The following is a 21,863-nucleotide window of genomic DNA, read 5'->3' on the forward strand; positions in this document are numbered from 1 at the left end:
TTTGAGGATTTTATTGCATATGTTTAGAAAATGTGATAGCATTTTATGTTTCCTTACTATTAAAATAATCATATATTTGATTCTATTTACATAATCCTAATTTGAAATTCTGTTACATTACAGGTCGATACTTTAAAATACATTTTAGGAAAAGTTTGTACTGTACATCAGGTTTGACATACCAGTGCTAATTGGCATCCAGATGTTTAGGTTTTGCCAAATCGGTGGGCATATGCTACAGTGGCCGCACCATTCACAGAAGGGTCACGGAAAGAGCAAAGAAATATATCCCTGCTTTCAGTTGGGATTAAGATCACAAAAAAACTTATTGCCAACCTCAGGTTACTGATTCTGGACTTGTCTATTGACTTAAAGGGAACTATTGTAAAGTCAGTGGTTTCAGGCTTATACCCTTACATCCTGATCCGAAGTACATTTGCTTAGAAGTCCATCCCATGGATTTTAGGAGGACTTATTTCTGAGCGAATGTGATTAGGATTGGCATGCCAGGATGTTTTCAACACTTGTGTTTAAGCGGTTTTGCCTTTTTTTTTTTCTCTGAATGAGGCCTAGTGACTACAGAAAATTGGGTTATTGGATATATTTATGATTTTACCTGGTGTATCCACTACAATGATTTGGTCCTCCCTGTGTTCTGATGACTTAAAATTGCCCGCTTGTAAGTTATGACGACTATTAGTGAAACAAACAAAGCTTTTGCGATGCTAATTATTCCTTCTTATAATTCTTCATTTTAATTCCTTCCAGGATGAATTCCATCCCTTCATTGAAGCACTTCTTCCCCACGTCCGAGCATTTGCATACACATGGTTCAACCTACAAGCTCGAAAGCGAAAATACTTTAAAAAACACGAGAAACGCATGTCAAAAGAAGAAGAGAGAGCTGTGAAGGATGAATTGCTAAGTGAAAAACCTGAGGTCAAACAAAAATGGGCGTCCAGACTTCTGGCAAAACTACGGAAAGACATCAGGCCTGAGTATCGGGAGGATTTTGTTCTAACTGTCACGGGGAAAAAACCTCCATGTTGTGTTCTTTCCAATCCAGACCAGAAGGGAAAGATGAGAAGAATTGACTGCTTACGCCAGGCAGATAAGGTCTGGAGGTTGGACCTTGTTATGGTGATTTTATTTAAAGGTATTCCGCTTGAAAGTACTGATGGCGAACGCCTTGTAAAGTCCCCACAGTGCTCAAATCCAGGGCTGTGCGTACAGCCGCATCATATAGGGGTTTCTGTTAAGGAACTCGATTTATATTTGGCATACTTTGTGCACGCAGCAGGTAAGTGCCTTTATCCCAAGTTGTTCAACTTTTAATGACTTTTTGAACCAATTAGGCTAATCTGTGCTTGCATCCACCATGCTGGTTGGCAGCGTGGCTGTGATAGTGGTTGAAGTTTAACCAGTAGTGGAGATGATATAGACATCCTGTGTTGTATTGCAAAGCTTTTAATAAAAGGTGATTGCAAAAACATGAGGGTTTTTTTTACATTGTAACCTAACATTCTGCCTTTTTGAAGCTTTTTCATAAGGATGGAACTGTAGTATGAAGATGGAGACTGTATGTACAAAATATTTCTAGGCCTGGTTAACAATTGGAAATGAGGGTACTGTGTATTTCTGAGTGATTATTTTGCTCAACATGTTAATAACTATAAAAAAACTGTAATACAGTATGGTTAAATATCCAAAATTTGGCTGCCTTAAGAAAAAACACTGAGCACACAGTGATGACTCCTCACAGATACACAAACTGTCGATTTTAATTGCCATTGGTAAGAAAACACCTGCCTAATGAAAGAGGGGGAAACAAAAAGTTCCTGGTAACCTCCGCCTGTGGGTAGAATATTATTGCTTTTAAAGGATGGGTTGCTAGTTTAACACGTGAGATTCAGGAAAATGGATCATGCATTGTTTGCAACTGTACTTCTGGCTGTGACTATCATATACCTGCCACTAGTAACAGATAAGTGCTGTTACTGATCAAGACAGTGTGCATTTTCCCGTAACCTTGTTTTAGTCAAATTCATAGTTTCTCAGTAATTAGGCCTAGCAGTTTCAAAGCAAGCCACTTGTCTCTCTGTGACTCAGACATTTCAATATTTCAGTTTGGATCAGATTGGAGAGGAAATTTAATAAGCTTAACAGTTTTAATTTGATCTAGCATTTTTAGGTGCTAGGTACATTGGTGGCTGTTGGATGGTCTTATGGAAAATGGTAATTGGTCTTTGTTGTGTGACATCTTGTCATTTAGTAATGTTGTTGGCATGTATGATTTTGAAGAGGTTTTGTGCTTTTCTCCTAGAAAGAATGGCTTGCTTTAAGTTTGCAGATATACGTGATTCTGTTACTTGCATTGTGTACTTATGCTGAGTGACACGTCCAAAAATATTGGTGAATATGCGATGTGTTTCTGAAGTGCTGTGGTGTGGATGCTTTTTCATTTATTTTTTAAAAGAATAAATACCAGTGCTCAATTTGTTAATTAAGAACTGCCTATGATAGACTGTAGACCCAACTTCATTGTAGGATTTTCTGTGAGACTTTATGGAAAGCTGATGAATCAGTTAAAGATTTAAAATATGGATGCTTTCATTAAAAATGTTTGGTGCTAACAGCATGTTGCAAACTATCTTCATACATCTGTTGACTCAGGACATGCATTGTAGATTGATTTTTAAAATAATCCATGGCAGTTAATTGAAAGTAGTTGTTATATTGATTACAAATACTCATAGTATCACCTTAACAAAGTTACTGTTATATATTAATGCAATCAGGCATAATATACTCAATTGCTTCCATTATGCAATATATATCTGGCAATATTCTGTGGTACGGTTGTGTTGCTATGCTAACAATAGAGCCTAGTCAATCTGGTAATGATCACCTTTGTGAGCTTTGACTCTCTCTCTTTTTAAGGATGCCAATGGTATTTTCATATATAGGTAAACTGCTTTTGGGGGAGTATTCGTGTTTGCAGATCCTTATAAAATGTGTTTTTTTACATCTTAACTTACTTTTTCCGCAGGTGTAATATATCACACTCTTTTTCAGTTCGTTTGTGTTGTAGAAAATATTTCAATGATGCTGTGTACTTGAGAACGTAGTAACAATTTGCATTACGATCGGACAACCTTCATTAGGGGTAATGGTTGTAGTTTCTTTCTTTCTTGCGCTGATGTATCCCAGACTCCTTTGTTAAACCTGAACGTTGGCCAAGTTAATAGTGATTGGCTCTTGTAGAGCTGCAGTAATGGCAACTTGTACTGTATGCGCAACAAGAGCATTTCAGAAGAAAATCTTAAAGGCCCTTTGTCTTCAGATCAACCTGATTTGCTTTAAAAGATTTACTGACCTTATAGTTATGCTGCGATAGTTGCCAATAAAAATGTATAAAATAATAGGCAGGTTGATCAACGTATATACAGCTGAGCTGAGGAGCGTCTTCTATATCCCCAAAGGTCTGCAAACAGAAAATGTTTCTTTCTACTTAAAAGTTTTGAGAAGTTGCCAGTGTTGGCAAGAGGTTCAGACTCCAAAACGTGCTTTCAGATATTTGCCAAAACCATTGTGGCCTTTTCACTCAGAGTGCTATTATTTCGTGTACTGTTCCAAGATACTTTAATTCCTGATGATTTCTGCAGTATGATGTCCCTTTCCTTCTTAAATATGTATTTATAACAATTGTGTGGAGGACTCTTTCCCTCCTTCTTCTTTGCCCCCTCCTTGTGCCAGGACATAGTCATTTGCAAGAAAATCATGTGCTCAAATCTAAACAATGCTCCTGCTTGCGAAGTAAGTCTGAGCCACAAAAACAAATTATTCTCCTAAGGAAATCATGTAGAAACAGGGATGTAAAATTTGACAATTATGTGAACTAGCTTGCAAAGATTGAAAGAAAACTGTGAATAAAAGAATTTATGAGCAAAGAGGTGGCTAAAGTACACTGAAATTAAAACATTGGTTTCAATTCGGAGTTTTAGCTTTCTTTTTTAAGGCCATCAAAATACAGTAGTGCTACCTTTAACTTTGGATTGCTTTTCCCCTCTTAGTTCTCTAGCCCATGTATCAAATGACAACTTGGAAACTGTTGTGACAAACAGTATTCTTTGTGGGAGTATAATACCAAAGTAAATTTATGACCAGCTCTTTACCAGATGATCTGTATCAGAATCTGCAATATACTTGGCACGTGGCAGGGTCACCATTTAAGTTGTTAGGGTCATAACCTTCGCCACCAGGCATTTGACCTTTGAGATAAAGTTAACCTTTGTTCATTAGTAGGCACTCAAGCGAGAACTTCCTTGTTTTTTACTGCAGCAGAGCAACTTCAGCTAACATGATCACATTGTAAAAGGGGATTCTAAGCTCAAGCACTGGGTTCTGTGAGAGGTTAAAGATTTCTCTTTGTTTTTTGAGGATATTTTAAATGGACAAAGCTAGCTTGTGTTTTGTCTGCCACATACAATAGCTGATGTTTTTGACCATTATCTGTTTTAGGCATGGTTTTAACAGCATGAGCCTATGAATGTTTATTCAGAAGTAAGTCCCACAACCTTACTCTCTAGCAAGTACATGTATATTAAGGTTTGCAGCCTAAACATAGCAAATGCTTTGAAAACTCTGTGTGTTTGTGTGTGTGTGTTTAAAAATGCTGAATTAAAATCTAAAAATCTGACCAAGATATAGTAATTGAATTAGACCTTTTCCTATAGATTGTAATGCTATTAAGAACTGAAGCCAAAGTCATGACAAGGCTGATTTTGTTTTGGTAGCTGTGAAAATGTGTTTAGTTCTGGAGATAAGTGACAGTGTAATATAAAGAGCACCTTTTTTCATCTATAATAAATCAATATTGTATATTATTTTGGAGGGTGGTGATATTTACCCCATAGCTGGTAAAGAAGCACCATGTGAGTTAGTCGGTCATGAAGCATAGTGAGATACCTTTGCAAAATTTTGGGCACCTTTGTTCTAAATCTGAAAGGTACATTGTATACTTCTAGTACAATTGATCATTATTGCAATCATCCTGCAATACAGAACATTTGGTATTTATCAATAATGTAAAAACTGTTGTAATAATTCTGAACACTTCAAAACAGAGCTGGCACAAGATTTTGTAACCCTTGATAGCTTCCTGCAAAAAGTATATATATTCCATATAAAGTATTTCTGATCACACCACATTATTCCATATGACTGTGACAGTGCATACTTTATTCTAATTACTGTATGTAGCCTTTTAAAGAATGTTCTTTTTAAAAATTCAGTGTTTATTTCATTTAAATCAAAGGAAAATAATGTCGTTTAGGTATGATGTGCTTTCATTGGTTTGTGACTGCTGTTGTCATTCTTTCATATGACTGTACAGTTATGCATGATTTGCTGATTAACCAGATGGCCATAGTAACAGATTGAGAACCTGCTCCCTATTACTAAAAAGCATGTGTAAGATCACAAAGGTTTTGAGTTAGAACGGTATGTGTTGGGTAAAACAACTCACTAAAAAGAATTTCATATTCTATTATAAACTTAATCTATAGTTTTAGTGTAATACTGCACATGTCTACTCAGGAAAAAAGTGGGTTTAAGTTCAACAAGATTTACACCCAGATCAACGTGTGAAGTTGCAGCCTAGGTGTGCCGACTTCTCAGTATGTAACCCTGTTTCATAGAGAACTTAACTTACACTTTAGCATCAAGTGCATTGGATCCTCAGTAATGGAACCTTAAATACGTAGCTCTCTTTACCAAGATTCGCTGTGTCCCCTGTGGAACTCCTATCTAGCATTCCCTTCATAAACAGCACTTGCTTTGATGCAATATCTTAATTTAGATGCCTTCTGGGCGGTCAAAACTTCATGAAGCACTGTTGAGCATGTGTAGCTCTGTTCTCTGCATAGCTGGAGAGAGTTCCATTTGTGAAATAAGGTTGTGTACCTAGAGCAGGTGGGGGAAACCTCCAGCCCTTCAGAGGTCATTGAACCATGTGCCACTGGCCAAGCTTGCTGGAGCTGATGAGAACTGTGGTTCAGCAGCCTCTGTAGTGCCAAAGGTTTCCCACATCTGACCTTGAGCACTCTTCATTATTGCAGAAAGTGCAGCAGCCCTTGGGTGGTATCTGTGTGACACTATACAGCAGGATCAGATCAGGGAGTATAGCAATGTATATCAGTGCATCAGATTAGGGTGATCAAGTACTCGTTGTGCTTGAGTGTGTGCTTAAGCCTCATTGATTTAATCAGGACTGCAGTACGCAATTTTTTTCTGAGTTATTCTGGACTTGTATGCATGTTCCACAGCATAGGAATATATTGTCCTCAGTACTTAAATGTATTTATTCCATATATAAAGCTAGCTCCTGTCTGCCTTAGTTAAACTTACACAAAACCAAGATGCTGAGTCCATGTAGTGTGTTGCTATTGTTGCAAGATGCTCTTTTGCTGTCCCTTTTTCCCTTATTTGTGAGAAGTTCCAGCTTCTTATTTCTTCGTGGGAAAGGCTGGACCCCAGCCAGCATAGCAGTTCATGAGAGAAGAGAGTTGCATTGGTGGTTTGATATGGGAGAATCTTCCCTCAAAAGAAATTTTAAGGGTATCTTGTCCCTTCAGAGATTGTTATCTGGCATCTTGAGAACTGGAAACAGCTGTAGGGACAAAACAATAGCAGAATTGTCCAGTGTCTTAACACTTCAATCTCTCTTGATTATCATCCTCCCGCCTTCTAAGATCTTTGTGCTGCACTATGCAACTGAGGCGCTTGCATCTAACTCTTCTCCAGTCATACTGCTGAAGCTCTTTCTGCTGGTGCAAATGATCTTTGGGAGTTACTGTTTTATGATTCACTGAAGCAAGGGATCCCTGTTTTTATAACCCCGCCATGAATTCCAGTGTTCCCTGTGTCCAGTTGCCAGATCCAGCCCTCGACTTTGATGTGACAGCCAGTCTCCAACCATAACTGGTGAAGAACTTACATTGCACTCTCAGACCCATCTGAGAATAACTGCTTTGCAGTACAGTGTAGAAAGGGATCTCTATTCATTGGGACTTTCTGTTTCGGTCAGTGGAAGAGTAGTTTGTATTGCTGGCTTTAACAGACTGTGGTTGACAGAAGAAGGATTTAGATGGGGACAACTGCATTCCCCTGCTGCTGTAATTGAGATGGTAAGCATCCATGCTAATTTCAACCCTAACGGTAGTGGAACTTATGAGTGTTTGCTATATCATGAACTGCTGGCACGAGTTCAGTCATGTGGCTAAGCTTTCTCCAAAACAGAAACAAATAAAGCAGAGCAGCATATAGCCTTTTAATGTTTCTTAGAATACTTCCAGGTGTTTTCAGGAAAGAAGTATCGCGTGATTTAAATGCTGTTTCCTGTATCCTGAAATAGCAGATGTACCCAATCAGTAAGAAAAAAGAGCTCCTAGTATAAATGTAAAGAGAAGTATTTGAGTGGAGCCCATGGCATTTATAGCCATGAGGCTAGCTCAATAGTATGAAAACTGCCCAATATTGCTGGCCAGGCCTAACTTGTCTTAAGTTACTGTACTTTTTATATTTCCTTTCTTTTCCACCCAGTGATGAATAGCATTAATTTAAATCTATTTAAGGCAAGTGTGGGAGAAACCACAATCTTTGTTGTGGTCAGTGGTGTACACAGCAGGGCTGGATGTTTCACTTGATTGAGGCCTGAAAGCTGACTGTAGAAGACCTAAAACATCATGTCAGCTTTTTCCAAGTATTGCAAAAGAAGCAGTGTACGGTAAATTCATATATTCTGCAGTGTCAATAACCATTATTATGATGACTACTTACTGTCCCTTCAGACCCCTCCAAATTTAAATGTAAAAGACAACAACCGCAACAGCAACAAAAGCAACCCAAGTCAGTTTCTGTGAAAGCAGCCACCTTACAGTTTAAAAGAGCCCATAGTCAAACTAAATCAAATTAATGTAACCAGCCTATAATCTAAAGCAGTACTTGTGGAGATGTGCTCTCCTTCCTTCAAGGTCTAGGAGTGAAATGTTCACTATAGCACATCACAAATACCAACTGATTTTAGGGTTTTGGCCAAAGTTTAGGAGAATATTCCTAAACTGCCTTGCCAATGAGTTATTTACTATCCTCAAGGGATTGTTGCTCAGGCATGAACTATAACTGAGGCTCCACTGGATTATCAGAAATAGATTTGTGCATTGGCAAAGGAGAGTAATATCTTGATATTATAAAGCTGTTTCAATAGCTCTGATAGAGATTGAAAGGTAGTACAGTACAGATTTATCAGAGTTTTCCCCAAAGCCAATTGTAGCTCAGTGAAGAAGGATTAGGTCTGTGTTCCAAGTCCTGTTCAAGCAAATAACATGCTATGCACGAGGTCTGCAATGCCTCTATTCATCCTGCCCCAAGCATTGCTATGCAGCAGTCAGCCATTGCTTCAGTTGCAGGGAACACTGGTGGTGCAAGGCACGTTGCTGCTCTTCTGCTGTTCCTGGGACCTTTAAGTGTGGTCCTGTGAATCGCTGTCAAGCATTGGGCCAGTATTAGGCTATACGGCTACCATCCTTACATCACCCTTTCTAGGATTAATAGTACCTTTCTGGCAGTGAGTGGATGATGTTCAGTAGTGTCACAGTGGGGCTTGGTAGAGAGTGGTGCCAGAGCCTCACTAACTGTTGTTGTTTACCAATTCTGATGTGAAAAATGACAAGGCCGTCTCAGGCTACGGAGATGAATGATGAGAAGGACATGAGCAATGTTTCTTACATTAACGTTAACTGCATGTTATGTCTGCAAAATTGGTGAAAATCGTTTGAGTGGTTGTAGGTGGACAGTCTTTGGCTAAGGACATGAAGCATTTGCTGCTTAGAGTATATTTTTGGTAGGAAGCCTGGAAATGTATGTGGCGATTAGGAGAGTGGTATTTAATCCCACCTACTTAACTTTTTGTTTGTTTCTTTAAGGGTTGAGTAAGTGACAGGAGGTGCTTTATAGTAGTACAACCAACAATAATTGGTTGTGTGAAACTGAGACAATATACTGTATTGTAGTGATTGACCAGTAGTTCCACACATTCAGGTGATCAAGGGATAACTTATGCCATGAGTGCAGTTATCTGTTGTGCCAGTTCTTACTGAGTTGCCAGGGAAAGCTTGGCCAACTGCAGGGAAGAGCTGCAGTGGATAAGGAATTAAACATAGCCAGCAAATACCGGTAGTCTAGACCTTTACCAGAACCGCCTTCCTTTTTGCTATCAAATTATTAGTTAAATTGTATGAAACTTTATATAAAATAATTTGTCTATCGTGTTTTGTTGAACTATTTAATTGTATGGCTGGGATTAGAGTGGGGTTGTTAGTGTTGGTGGATCACAACTTCCATCATCACTGACCATGGCTATGCTGGAGGGCACCATGTTAGCTACCCCTGAATTGAAAGGTGCCATCTCTTGTTCTTCCTAACTAGTTGGACCCAGGTGGACAGTGATTGTCATTCATTTCATTTGATTGTTGTGAAGGTTCCACAGTTACCCATTTTCTCTTCTATCCTAAATTTGTATTGTGATGTTATCGCTTTATGGATAACATCTGATTCTGCATTGCATTTCCGCTCTAATCCTGGGAGCAGTGTTCTTTTGCCTTTAACTGGAGGGCTGCTGTTGAAGTAGACAAGCATACTGAAGCAGGCATACTGAAGCAAAGTCCAGACAAGATGGAAGTGATTATGGTGGGTACCCTGTGTGATCTGGAATAGGTGAGTCTGCCTGTTCTAATGGGATTTCGTTGTCAGTAATAAAGAAGGTTATAGCCTAGGAGTACTCTTGTATCTGGCTTTCTTCCTAGAAGCACAGGTGGCAATCTTGGACAGAAATGCTTTTTATCAGTTTCATTTGATACTCCAGCTGTGCCAGTTCCTGTGGAAAGAGGACTGAGCAATAAACATCCATGTCTTTGGAAACTAGAGGATTGAGTATTGCAATATCTTCAGTGACTGTCTTTGTCTGAGGTTCTCTTCTGGGATGCTCTCACCTTCTGAGAAGCACTGGCTGCTTACTCTTTAGGTCATGGTACTCCATCTGTGGGATGTCCTCCCCAAGGAGGCTTTCCTGGCACTTAGTATACTATCTTTTCATTGCAGGTGAAACACATTTTTATTCCACAGGCTTTTTAGATCCTTCTAGACCTTTTGAGGCAACGTAAGTTTAATAGATCTCTCCTGGATTAGAGGGTATTGGTTAGAGTGTGGTGCCGATTACACCAAGGACGCAGGTTTGATCTCCGTATGGGACAGCTGCATATTCCTGCATTGGACTAGCTGATTCTAAAGGTCCCTTCCAATTCTACAATTCCATGATTCTATGATCTGGTATTCTTTGGTTTTTAGTTCCCCCTCCACTATTTATTTTTAATCAAGAAGTGGTGTTGTTTTCAGCTGTTAGTAAGCTGCTTTGAAGTCAATGGATTTAATAATGATAGACGCTAATAAATGCAGTACGAAAATGTGCTCAACATGGGTCTGCCCATGAAGATTGGCATCTCATGTAGATTCATAATATAGTACTGTTTCTTTCTTTATGTAATCTCATTGATGGGCTCTATAATGTGATCGGCAACACAACATTGCTGTGTATCCTCATCTGCTAAGAGGAGTTCTCATTTTCAGTGTTCCAGATGACCTGAAATCTTGTAGTGTTCATGTATCAGAATGGGTGGTGTCCTAGGTGTATGTAATAAAGGACCCCCCCCCCCATTACCCAAGAACTGCCGGGAAACTCTACACTTGATCATTTTCTTGCTTTCAAGGAGAGCATGGTTCTGGGCAGTGGGAACAGGAAATGTCATCCACTTTGCTTTCCTTCCTCCTGAAAGATCCTTGTACAGTGGTACCTCGGGTTACAGATGCTTCAGGTAACAGACACTTCAGGTTACAGACTCTGCTAACCCAGAAATATTACCTCGGGTTAAGAAGTTTGCTTCAGGATGAGAACAGAAATCATGCTCAGGCGGCGCGGCGGCAGCAGAAGGCCCCATTAGCTAGAGTGGTGCTTCAGGTTAAGAACAGTTTCAGGTTAAGAACGGACCTCCAGAACAAATTAAGTTCTTAACCCGAGGTATACTGCTGGGAGGAGAGAGTGGTTTTTTTAACCCCATCACATATACTGTAATCTCTCTTCCAGAATGCACACAAGAAACTGTTAGGTGTTCAAGGAGTTCAATTCCCTTCTCCCTATGCACCCCTATTTCTCTCTTGTTTTTGTTTTCAGCTAGCACTCTTAACATTCTATCTCAATTGCTGTCAGCCATAGGCTAGATTGATAGATCCACACATCCTGACTTGTAATTCCTTTAGATCAGTCTTCCTCAGCCTAGTGTCATTCCCAGATGTGTTGGATTACCATTCAGATCGTACAGTTATGAATTGTGGTCCAAAACATCTAGACGGCTTGTGACAGACTGCTTTAGACCACTAGGTCCTTATTAAGCTGTTTTGAGGTTTTTTAAGAAGTTGCTTTCTCTTAATTTTCATTAAAGTGGTACCTTTGGTTACGTACTTAATTCGTTCTGGAGGTCCGTACTTAACCTGAAACTGTTCTTAACCTGAAGCACCACTTTAGCTAATGGGGCCTCCTGCTGCTGCCGCGCCGCTGGAGCACAATTTCTGTTCTTATCCTGAAGCAAAGTTCTTAACCTGAAGCACTATTTCTGGGTTAGCGGAGTCTGTAACCTGAAGTGTATGTAACCTGAAGCATATGTAACCTGAGGTACCACTGTAATATATATATTTGCATACCTATGGAATGTCTGTATATGTCTGTATATGTAAAAACCGCTGCTTCATTTTTTGTTGGGTCAATTTTAGTCAAAATCAGTTGGTACCCAAACTCCTCATTATTGTCAGAGGGAAGAATTGGGATTGAATCCAAATAACTATGATTGGGTGTAGAAAATGTTTTAGTGTCACTCTTTGAACTTTTGCGTAAGTCAAGATTTCTTATGTACAGTGTCACAGTGTGTCAGGGGTTTGATTACGATATGAGAAACACATTGAATAAGAAGCAAAGAAGGTGAAGCATAGACCATAAAAAGGTCTTGAGGTGAGCTTTCACATTGATAGGCAATATTAATTCTGTATTTACTATAGAATCTATCGTTGTTTCATTGTGTTACCATCAATAATAAACCTTGCTTATATCCAAGGTCTCTTAAACCTCATTGAAGCCAACAACATTTAAGCAACCTACGTAAATCCAAGAAGGATTGCTGGCCAAGAGTGAAATCCATTGTGCTGTGGAATGTCTAAGGTTCCAGTGTCCACTAACACAGACAATTTTCTTCAGTTCCCCCTTTTCTCTGTGGCTACCTGCACCTTTGAAAACCTCAAGACTAGTGTGGAAGGCAGCATAGGACAGGGCTTCAGGTGGAAATGGATAAAATTACTTCCTTTTATCTTACTGCTGTGTGTCACAACTGGATCAAACACCGTTTTGCCAGTGGAACAACAGCATTGCATTCTCCCCCTATAGTTTTTATTATTACAGTTGCCCACTCTAGTTATTTGCACATTGTTCATGTGCACCAATGAAATTTTTCTGATGATTTAGCCCCACATAACCAGTCTTTAGAAGGCTCTTTGTAACATCAAACATTATAAAAGTAAATGATTAATATGATAATCTAATAAAAATGGGTATTTTGAAATGCCATCATATAATTCTGATCCATAGTGCAAATAAAAGCTTGCATACAGCTGCGTTGTGTTTAAACTAAGGTCTGTAACTTCAACTTTTGATTTTAATTAAACCTGGAGGGTAAGCAAATGCTCTTCACATAGTTATGTTCAGCTAAAAGTAAAGTTGGCATGATGGACCCCCCCCCCTTTTTTGCTTGCTATTACCAGTACTCCAAGATAAATCTTTTTAATTGCAGTTGTATATAACACATGAGGAACTTTTCAAAAACCCTACCATTTTAGGCATTAATAGAGTTGGGGGGGTCTGTATTTTCATCAAAGATAAATACAAAACTCAATGAATATTAGTGATTTTGTAGGTATTCTTAAAATTTTCATTCTGGGAATAATTGCCTGATATGTTTATGAAGTATATTAGTTCCTATGATAAAAGTGGGCTAATGAAGTCAAGGAATTATTTCAAAGTAGTGTGTGTTTGGTGTTACCATCTTCTAACTTTTCAGTAATAATCATCAAGAAGATGGATTGAGTGAACTAGTGCCACTGACAATAAGCTGAAACGATATTTGGTTATATGTTCCTTTCCTTGGTAGAATCCTGGCCTGATCCAGGGGTTGAAGAATATGGATTGCATTCCTAGTTCTCCCATCACTTCTGACCTGGTACTATGGTCCTTCCTGCTCACTTCATCCACCATATGCTGTAATTTGGATGATCATAGAGTGTATTCATCCCTTATTGTGTGACTTTCTAAACAAATAGAGCCTGCTGTGCAGTTCCCTAATGCACTGTGCTCAGGCATCATTCACCAAGTGAGTGCTGAGGTAGGCTGAAAAGGACCAGTCAGTACAATCCAGTGACAGGTTGCCTAATGGGTGTCAGATGGGGGCATTTAAAGTGCTGCATCATCAGATTTGCCCAGTAGACTCCCTTTCCCCCATCCCCAAAGCCATTTGTTTCATGCAACTGATACCTTAGCTTTTCTGAATGAAAGCAAACCTAAAAGGCAACAGTTGAGATTTTAAAAAATATTTAATTTGTTATCATTTTGGGTTGAAAAAAGTCACCTAGACCAGTGTTTCCCAACCTTGTGCCTCCAGATGTTTTTGGCCTACAACTCCCATCATCCCTGACCACTGGTCTTGCTAGCTAGGGATGATGGGAGTTGTAGGCCAAAAACATCTGGAGGCACAAGGTTGGGAAACACTGACCTAGACTATTTAAAAATATACATATATGTGTAATGTTTACTCTGAAAATAATCAGCACGTCTTACATGAATATTATGTGACCTGTAGTCCTTTAAAATATAATTGTGGTCATTTAATTATGGTTGAAGAGAGCAGATAGGAGGATATCCTGCAGAACACATTAGCTATTACTCCAATATGCTAATCCTGTTAACTTTGCTTTCCAGTTCTTAATTTTATTTTATATTCTGTATGTATGTTTGTATATAAAATATTTGTGGAATGATGTCAGAGGTCTGCTATGAAATTTGAAGTGAGGGCAATGATGGTTTGTGAGCTATAGCAGCAAGTGAGGGATCAATGTGTTCAGAGGGGCAGGGACTCAGGAGAGGGAAGGCTACAAATGTAACAGTTTTTATTATTTGCATATATGTAATGTACAAAAGAGAAGGGGGAGGGGTTGCCAGGCTTTATCAAACTGGTCAAAATGCAGCCCACATATTCTTTTTAAAAGAATATATTTGTGCATACACTCACAATAAATTGTAGAAAGATCACTAGGAGTCAGATCTTGAAAGACTGGATTGTCTTGATTAAAGAACAAGTCTTTAAAGATGTTGCATACCCCTACTGGGTGGAAAACAATATACCTTAAAATGGGAAGAAAATTGTTACTCCCAAGTGCTTTCATGGTCACATAGCTATGATGACTGAGTTTATGCACGAATGGGTAGCACTTGATTATTGCAGAATCAAGTGATGACTTGCATGCGTGAACAATATGATATAATAAATATTTATTGCTTGTAGCCATAGGCCATTGCATGCAATACACATAAAAAGCAAATGTCTACAACACAGACATAAAATATGAGTAATTACGTTACCCACTTCTCATTTAACATGCAGACATGTGTGAACAAGCCAACATAGTTCCCCTCTCATGTAGCATAGGAACCACGGTAGCATAGCACATTCCTGTGCTGCTGGGGTTACTTGAGAAGCCGTGGGCCATGAGGAAGGAGCACACACTTTGTCCTTCTGACACTAGAACTGTTCCAGTTTCAGATTGAGGGAGGGAACAATCCACACTTTTAGGGGTGAGCCAACAAGTGGTGTGTTATGGAAGGATTTACATGCATACATACATTTGCTGAACTTATTCTTTCTAGAGGCATATTTGCCCAGGATTTTCACGTTTGTGCCTTAGTACGGTATTGGTCAACATTTCGAGGACCCAACTAAGTTTCTAAGTCCATTGTGGTACCAATAACGTGACCCACCTTAGATCAGGTTGATACCTAGTAATGGGTCTCAACTCACCACTTAAAGACTCAGTGGTTTATGGCTTGTGTGTGTGTGTTCAGATGACCTCATATACAAATTATGGGAGTTGTGTTCTTTTTTTGGAAGACATACCTTTAAATGGGCTTCATATTCCTTAACTGAACTGGAATCACTCTTACTGATCGTTATACTATGTAATTTTTCTGTCTCCCACAAGCATTGCTTATTTTCTCTCGTTCACACACTCCATTGTTTGGGTACTGTGCCATCCTGCCTTATCAAAATATTTTTCATTTTGGCATGTTAGAAAAGTGACAGCTGGGTCAGAGATGCAGACATGAATAGACATAAGGAAGGGCCAGGATCTGTGTGGTGAATAAACGCCTCTCCCAGGATCTGCTCCCTTTTGTTTCCTAATCTTTAGCATAAAACTGCCATAACCATGTGCTCTGTCTGAGTGTGACCAGCCCCTTCCCCCAACCCGAGCAAAGACTGAAGTCTCTTCTTCTAAATAACCTTTTACGTTGCTGGACCTGCACCCTAAGAGTTCCATGCATTAGTCTGCCTTGGATCTCAGTGCTGCTATTTCCCAGTGTCTAGTTACAGATCTGTCTGTAATACTTATCTGTTCCTTTATTGTCTGTGTTGCTTAGCTCCCCTTAATCTCTGTCAGAATGCAAAAAATCTGTGTGTCCGGTTTCAGTGTCGCTCACAGTACTTTTAATAACTTTGTGTTCCCTTTGATTTCAGTTATCAGAAACTGCACGGCTGGGTTTTCCTGTATCATGCTCAGTGGCAGGCTCATAATGGATTGTTCCTCCAAAGAGATGATGCAGTAGCTGAATTTGCCTAGTTCTTCCAATCCTCTTCTCCCTGAATATCCTTTTTCATTTGTTTTTGTTTTGTTATTGGCCCTACAACTTCAGGAGATGCATTTTGTTCACTTGCTAATGGTTTGGACACACTGTCTCCTTGGTAGTTACAAATCTTGGTAGTTACAAAATTAACTATATACCAAATAAATCTGCAAGTTATACAAAGATTATTTGATTGCTTCATCGACTGTGAAAGCAAACCCCCACACAATATAAGCAGAATAAGAGCTCATGTAGATCTTGTTGCTGATAGAAGGTTAGATACTCTATTCTAATTAAAATAAATTCCAGCAGCATAATATAGAACAGAATAAGGGATGTTGGTGGTCTGTAGGAAAAGAGCCATAGATATAAGTAGATATGTGACCTGAGTATGTTTTCCTTCATGGCTGTATGATTCTCATGCCTAGAACACTTTTATTCTCAAAATATTAACAGATTTTGTCTTCAATATTTAACAAAACCTTTTTCTGAATTATACCCTTTTATTTTTAAAGCCAAATCTGGAGTTTTGAGGAATCTGAAAGACAACACCTGATTCTCTGCTGGAAGCTTGCAGCAATACAATAAGCCATTGTGTCTCAGGATAACAGTGGCCTATTGGTTTAGACTGAGGTCTCAAGAGTCCATGGAATCTCCAGTTTGAATCAAGCAGGCAGTTTCCCTCCTTTTAAACATATTATGCACGTGCCTCATCCCTGATTGGCATGACCACACAAAAAGGCCATTTGTAGTTGTTTGCACATGCACATCTAGAACTAGTACTGTGGCATTTTTTCAAGTGTCAACATTGGGCCTGCTACACTGGGCCCAAATTCAGATACATTTGCTGCACAGCGTCCTGCACTCTGGGGGAGCAGTCGATGGAGCACAGCTGCTGATGGGCTGCATTCCAGATGTTTGCAGTCTCCTGCGTGATTTACTTACACTACAGTTTGCCTAATGATATTGAATTCTCGGGAATGACAGTTACTGTGGTCTCCATTTGTACTCTGGGGCTGTTGTGCATGATCATATGAACTATAAAGGAGATTATTCCAGAATGCAACACTTGTGGATTATGGTTTATATCTCTAGATATAGCCAGTAGGGAACCTTTTTGAACCTGAGAGCCATTTAATTTAATGAAGAGAGGTTGCATGCTAGTAGTGGATTGAGCAGAGGCGCAAAGTGAATGACGCAACATCTAAGACTTTCGTACAGAGGCCTACATTCCAGCCATGAAAAAACTAATAGGTTTCTACACCCCCACCCCCTACCTTTCCATCTGCTGCTGCATTATCACACTCCAGCCAGGCAAAACCACCTGAGAAGGGTGCAGAGCAGGGCTGGTGTGGGTGTGGCCTGGGGAGAGGGGATATAGTCTAAGGATAATGCTAAGGGCTCATGGGGCATATTTGCCTCCTGGACCTGAGGTCCCCAAACTGATGTATAACACTTAGTAGAAAGAATCAACTTGATTTCAACTGTGTCTGAAGTTTGTTGGTCTTGGTTAGTAAGCTGCAGTTGTCAACCATATTAATGCACTTGACCATATTCCTCAGGATTCAATTTTTTTAAGTCACCCCCTCACCCACATTCACATTGTGTATCTGCTAGTAAATTAATTGGTTCCAGGAATGTTAGCATGGTTGCGTGTGTGAGGTCAAATAGAACATATATGTCTAAGTATTGTAACAACAGAAATCAATATTTTGTAACTGTGCTGCTCAGCTCTGAAGATAGGTACCTCTGATGCCATAATTTCACTTTGCAGTGAATATTCTGTGAGAAATGAAAGTAATCTGAATCTTAGTTATCTGACAGAACTGCTTCCTCAACGACACCATGTGTCATCTCAGTTCAACATGGCTCTTTTAAGCCTCATTCCATTGTAAAAACATATAATCATGTTTTAATAGAAATCTTACTGTACTAAGTTGGACCAAAAGTCCCTTTTACCCTGTAGTGCCTGCATTTTCTGGCAGCTGCTTTTCATGATCACTCAGGCAAATACATTTCCCAGCTCGGCTACTGTTTCTTTTACCAGGATACTAGAAATTGAGCTCATGGCAACTATTGAACACATTCAGGTCTATGAATATCATTTGGTGCTTTAATAGAATACCTTAAAGAGATTTGTTTGGCAGGTATTGTATTAATGTTTTACAAATGCATAGCAGAATATCAGCCCTGCTTCTCCACAATGGGAGAAGCAGTGACCATGGAGGGATTGTATTCTGTGGCCTTGGCAGTGTGTGTGTGATTAAATGATTCCTATTCTGGAGCAGAGCTTTCCAAACTGTGTGTTGTGACACTTTGGTGTGTCACACGAATGCTTCCTGTGCTCTCCCTGGGGATGGAAAGGGGTTAGTTGAACCTCCGGTTTGCTAGTAAAACTGAATTGCTGTGTCACAAAACAATGCATGTCTAAAAAGTGTGTCACCAACATGAAAAGTTTGGAAAGCTCTGTTCTAGAGCCGCAGCACATTTTAGGCTTCCCAAGGGACACTGATACTGTCTTTCAACCATGGACCATGGCTTGGGTGCTTCAACAATAGGGACTATTACCAGTCTCCTACAAGACCGTACTTCTCCTTTCCCCTCCCTGTACCTGGCTGCAGAGCTGAAATAGGTTGTTTTGGTCCCCTACTTCTTTTATCCATTCCTGGTGATGGACATGAGCATGTGGTCTGGGCCTTTAGCCAGATATGCATTACAGCATTTTTTTAAAAAACAACAACCCATGTGATACCAAAAGTGGTGACTTTAGTTTTGCTTTAGTGACTTTTGTTCAAGTTCCCAGCTTTGTGGAATTGCATTCTTAACACCTTCTGTCCAGAAGGCTAGCCGTCTAAGATGTTTGGTGCTCTTGGAAAGATCAGTACTGCAGTGTTGTTGTTTTTAAAGCTTTTTGCTGTGATAACCTGTTTGTTGGGATGGTATCTTTTCATATTTGTGAAGAAGACAAAGGAAGTACAGTGCGAAGCACTGAACAGTTTTTAAAAACGGTTGGAAAGCATATAAAAGGTTCTGTGTGTGTGAAAAACAGGACAGCTGTGATGGTCTATTGGGAAAGTATGTACAGATGGTGGTAGGGAGGAGAATGATGACGGCATGGCTGATAAATGAAATACCAAAGAGAGAGAGAGAATATGCATTATGTTTGTGATCTTTGTAAACAATATATTTTTGGGGTAGATCAGTAGAATTTTTGGTCTGCCAACCATTTAGCCAGGAAGTAAAACTGTCTGCACATTTTTTTCAGGTCTGGTTTTGTTTACAAGATGAAGATAGTGTTTAATAAATTGTATGCCTTGTAATTATTAGAGGAGAAAAGTAAACATATGGTTTTCTTCACATTTAGAATGTCATGAGATGGTCATAATGGTGTCCATAGTCCTCCAAATAAAATTGGCCGTGAATTAGTCACAGTAACATGTGGGATTTTTGTGAAACAGATTTGTTTGTTTTGTATTGCAAATAATGGAAAAGATGAATTAAATTTGTATTTGGCTAATAGTGATACTAGAATTTTTAAAAAGAAAGGATTTTTAAAATAATAAAATCTCTAAAATATATATTTTTTATTATTTAAAATATTTCTCTCCCATCTTTCTAGAAATGTACACATGACGATTATATATGAAAATTACATGCATGTGAAATGTATATATATATATGTGCTACAATATAAACTATTGTTTGTACCTCATTCAAAATACCACCTTTGGGACTGAGTCAGGATAAAAGGAAAGTTGGCTAATGAAGAAAGAGAGAGAAAGTTGCATGGGTTCCAATGCTTTACATATATTTTTAAAAGGACACCTGATATTCTGAATCAAAATTCCTTACCCTACCCAGATGCTGTGAAGACTGTATCTACAAGATGGCCAGGTGCTCAATATTGTCCTACCCATTCATGAAGATCTTTAAACTTTTCTCTCCTTTAGTTGTAAGTCACTGGCAGGGGTCTATTGTATATTGTGTAGAATAATTGCAGACATATCAGAAAACAATAGTAAGTACCACTAGACTTTTCTCAGAAATGGCATAAAGCTTCTGTCCTAATGCCCTTTTGTTGACCTTGCCTGACTCCACAATTTCAATTATCAGTTGTCTACATGTGTATTGACAAAGTTCAAAAATGGGTTATATATTGCTAATTAAGATGTTGATTGTCACACAGTCATTCTCCTGATCAGCCAATCAATGCATATATTTGTATATTGCTTTTCCATATGAAAAATTCACTCATGGCAGTTCACAGCAAAAGTAAAACCCAAGCCACCTCCAAAGCTTGGGGAAAACCCCAGGACAGTATTCTTTGCTTTTGAGTTATGGACTCAAGATCAGGCCTGGATGGTTTCTTGCTTATATATTTTTATCCCTTCTAATAATTATTTTGCTTTGCTAGCTTTTGGAACAGAAGGTTGAACTAGATGGCCCCCATGGTCCCTTCTAACTCTACAATTCTACGGTTCTAAGTCTTGTGCATTGCAAGCCTTTGAACGTCTGCTTAGAAAAGGGATAGCCAACCTGTGCTGTCCATATGTTTTGGCCTACAGCTCCCATCAGCCTCTGCCAGCATGCCAATGAGCAGGAACAATGGGAACTGTAGTCCATAAATCTGAAGGCACTACCTTGGCCACCCGTCTTAGAAGTAATCACCCATTGATTTCCATGATCAGTTGTTTATAGGATTTAAGCCTCCATTTTTGTTAGCAAATGCATAGTTAGTCCTATTTTATAATAGCAGATTTTCAGCTAGGCAGGAAAAACAGAATTCCCCCCGTAGTCCAAAACAAAATCACTGCAGACGGCCTTTCTTCAGTTCTCCTTTTCAGTCCATTACTTGGTGCCTCTGTACACAGTTGCAGATATGATCAGCAGATGAAAGCATTTTCCTTAATAATAAATAGGCTCTAGTTACGCTGCACCTTTCTACAAACAAACATTCTGTCCTACCGCATTATGAGATCCAGTGATGTCATCTTATTTGTCTTCTGTTTCCTCTCTGTGTTTTGCTTCAGAGTGAGTTGCTCTACAATAGCATATTTCCAGCCCCCTGCCTTACACCTGGAGATTGATTGCTTTTGTTTTAGATTGGAACGCATCCAGAATTGCATAGCCTTGCCTGCCAACATGGCAGTTCAATATACTAATGCATCAGCTTTAATGTTTTGACTTTCTGATCTCTGGTACTTTGAGTTCAAGTCAGAGATATGTGCAAGTTCAGAGCAAGATGCTGAGTTTCAGTTATGGAGGGTCTAATTTTCCCGCTAACTTTATGGTTCATATGCAAAAAAGTGCACATAGGATAAAAAATATTTTCTTAGCCCATGAAAGTTGGGTTTTAAAATGTCAGTCTGGTAGGTAGGCTAAACAGGATGAATGATGTAGCTGTTCCACACGTCACGGTTTTACTATTCATTCTGCATCAGTCAGCCAGTCCTACTTGTGCGAATGGAAAATGAAACAAGTTCTTAACAGCAGGGATGGGGAAACTGTGGTGTTCCAGATCTTGTTAGACTTTATCTTGCATTAGCCTCAGCCAACAGTCAGGAATGATGGGAATTATAGTTCAGCAAAATCTGGAGGGCCACAGGATACCCACATCTAAAAGAATAACCTGTCCACTGGAGTGTCATATGAACCTTCATTTATTACAATTTGCCTTTGTCCAGAAGCATAAATTAACACAAAAATGTTTATAAGTTTTCCAAAACTCTTGTCACGATAAACCAAGGATGGGGGATCTGTAGCCTTTCAGATGTTGGACTACAGTTTCCAGCATCCCTGACCATTGGCCATGCTGCTG

The 21,863-nt window shown here is 39.2% G+C and overlaps 1 protein-coding gene across 18 annotated transcripts in view; it reads left to right on the forward strand.

Moving 5' to 3' along the window:
- NFIA (nuclear factor I A) overlaps positions 1 to 21,863 on the forward strand; it is a 412,993-nt gene that overhangs the window by 129,641 nt on the left and 261,489 nt on the right. For all 18 annotated transcript variants that reach the window (XM_083742770.1, XM_083742775.1, XM_083742766.1 and 15 more), the window contains exon 2: positions 769 to 1,300. In XM_083742770.1, the coding sequence (XP_083598896.1) occupies positions 769 to 1,300 (532 nt within the window). The remainder of the gene's footprint in view (positions 1 to 768; positions 1,301 to 21,863) is intronic.

The sequence above is a fragment of the Podarcis gaigeae genome (assembly GCF_964106915.1).
Source record: "Podarcis gaigeae genome assembly, chromosome: 6".
Classification (NCBI taxonomy): domain Eukaryota; kingdom Metazoa; phylum Chordata; class Lepidosauria; order Squamata; family Lacertidae; genus Podarcis; species Podarcis gaigeae.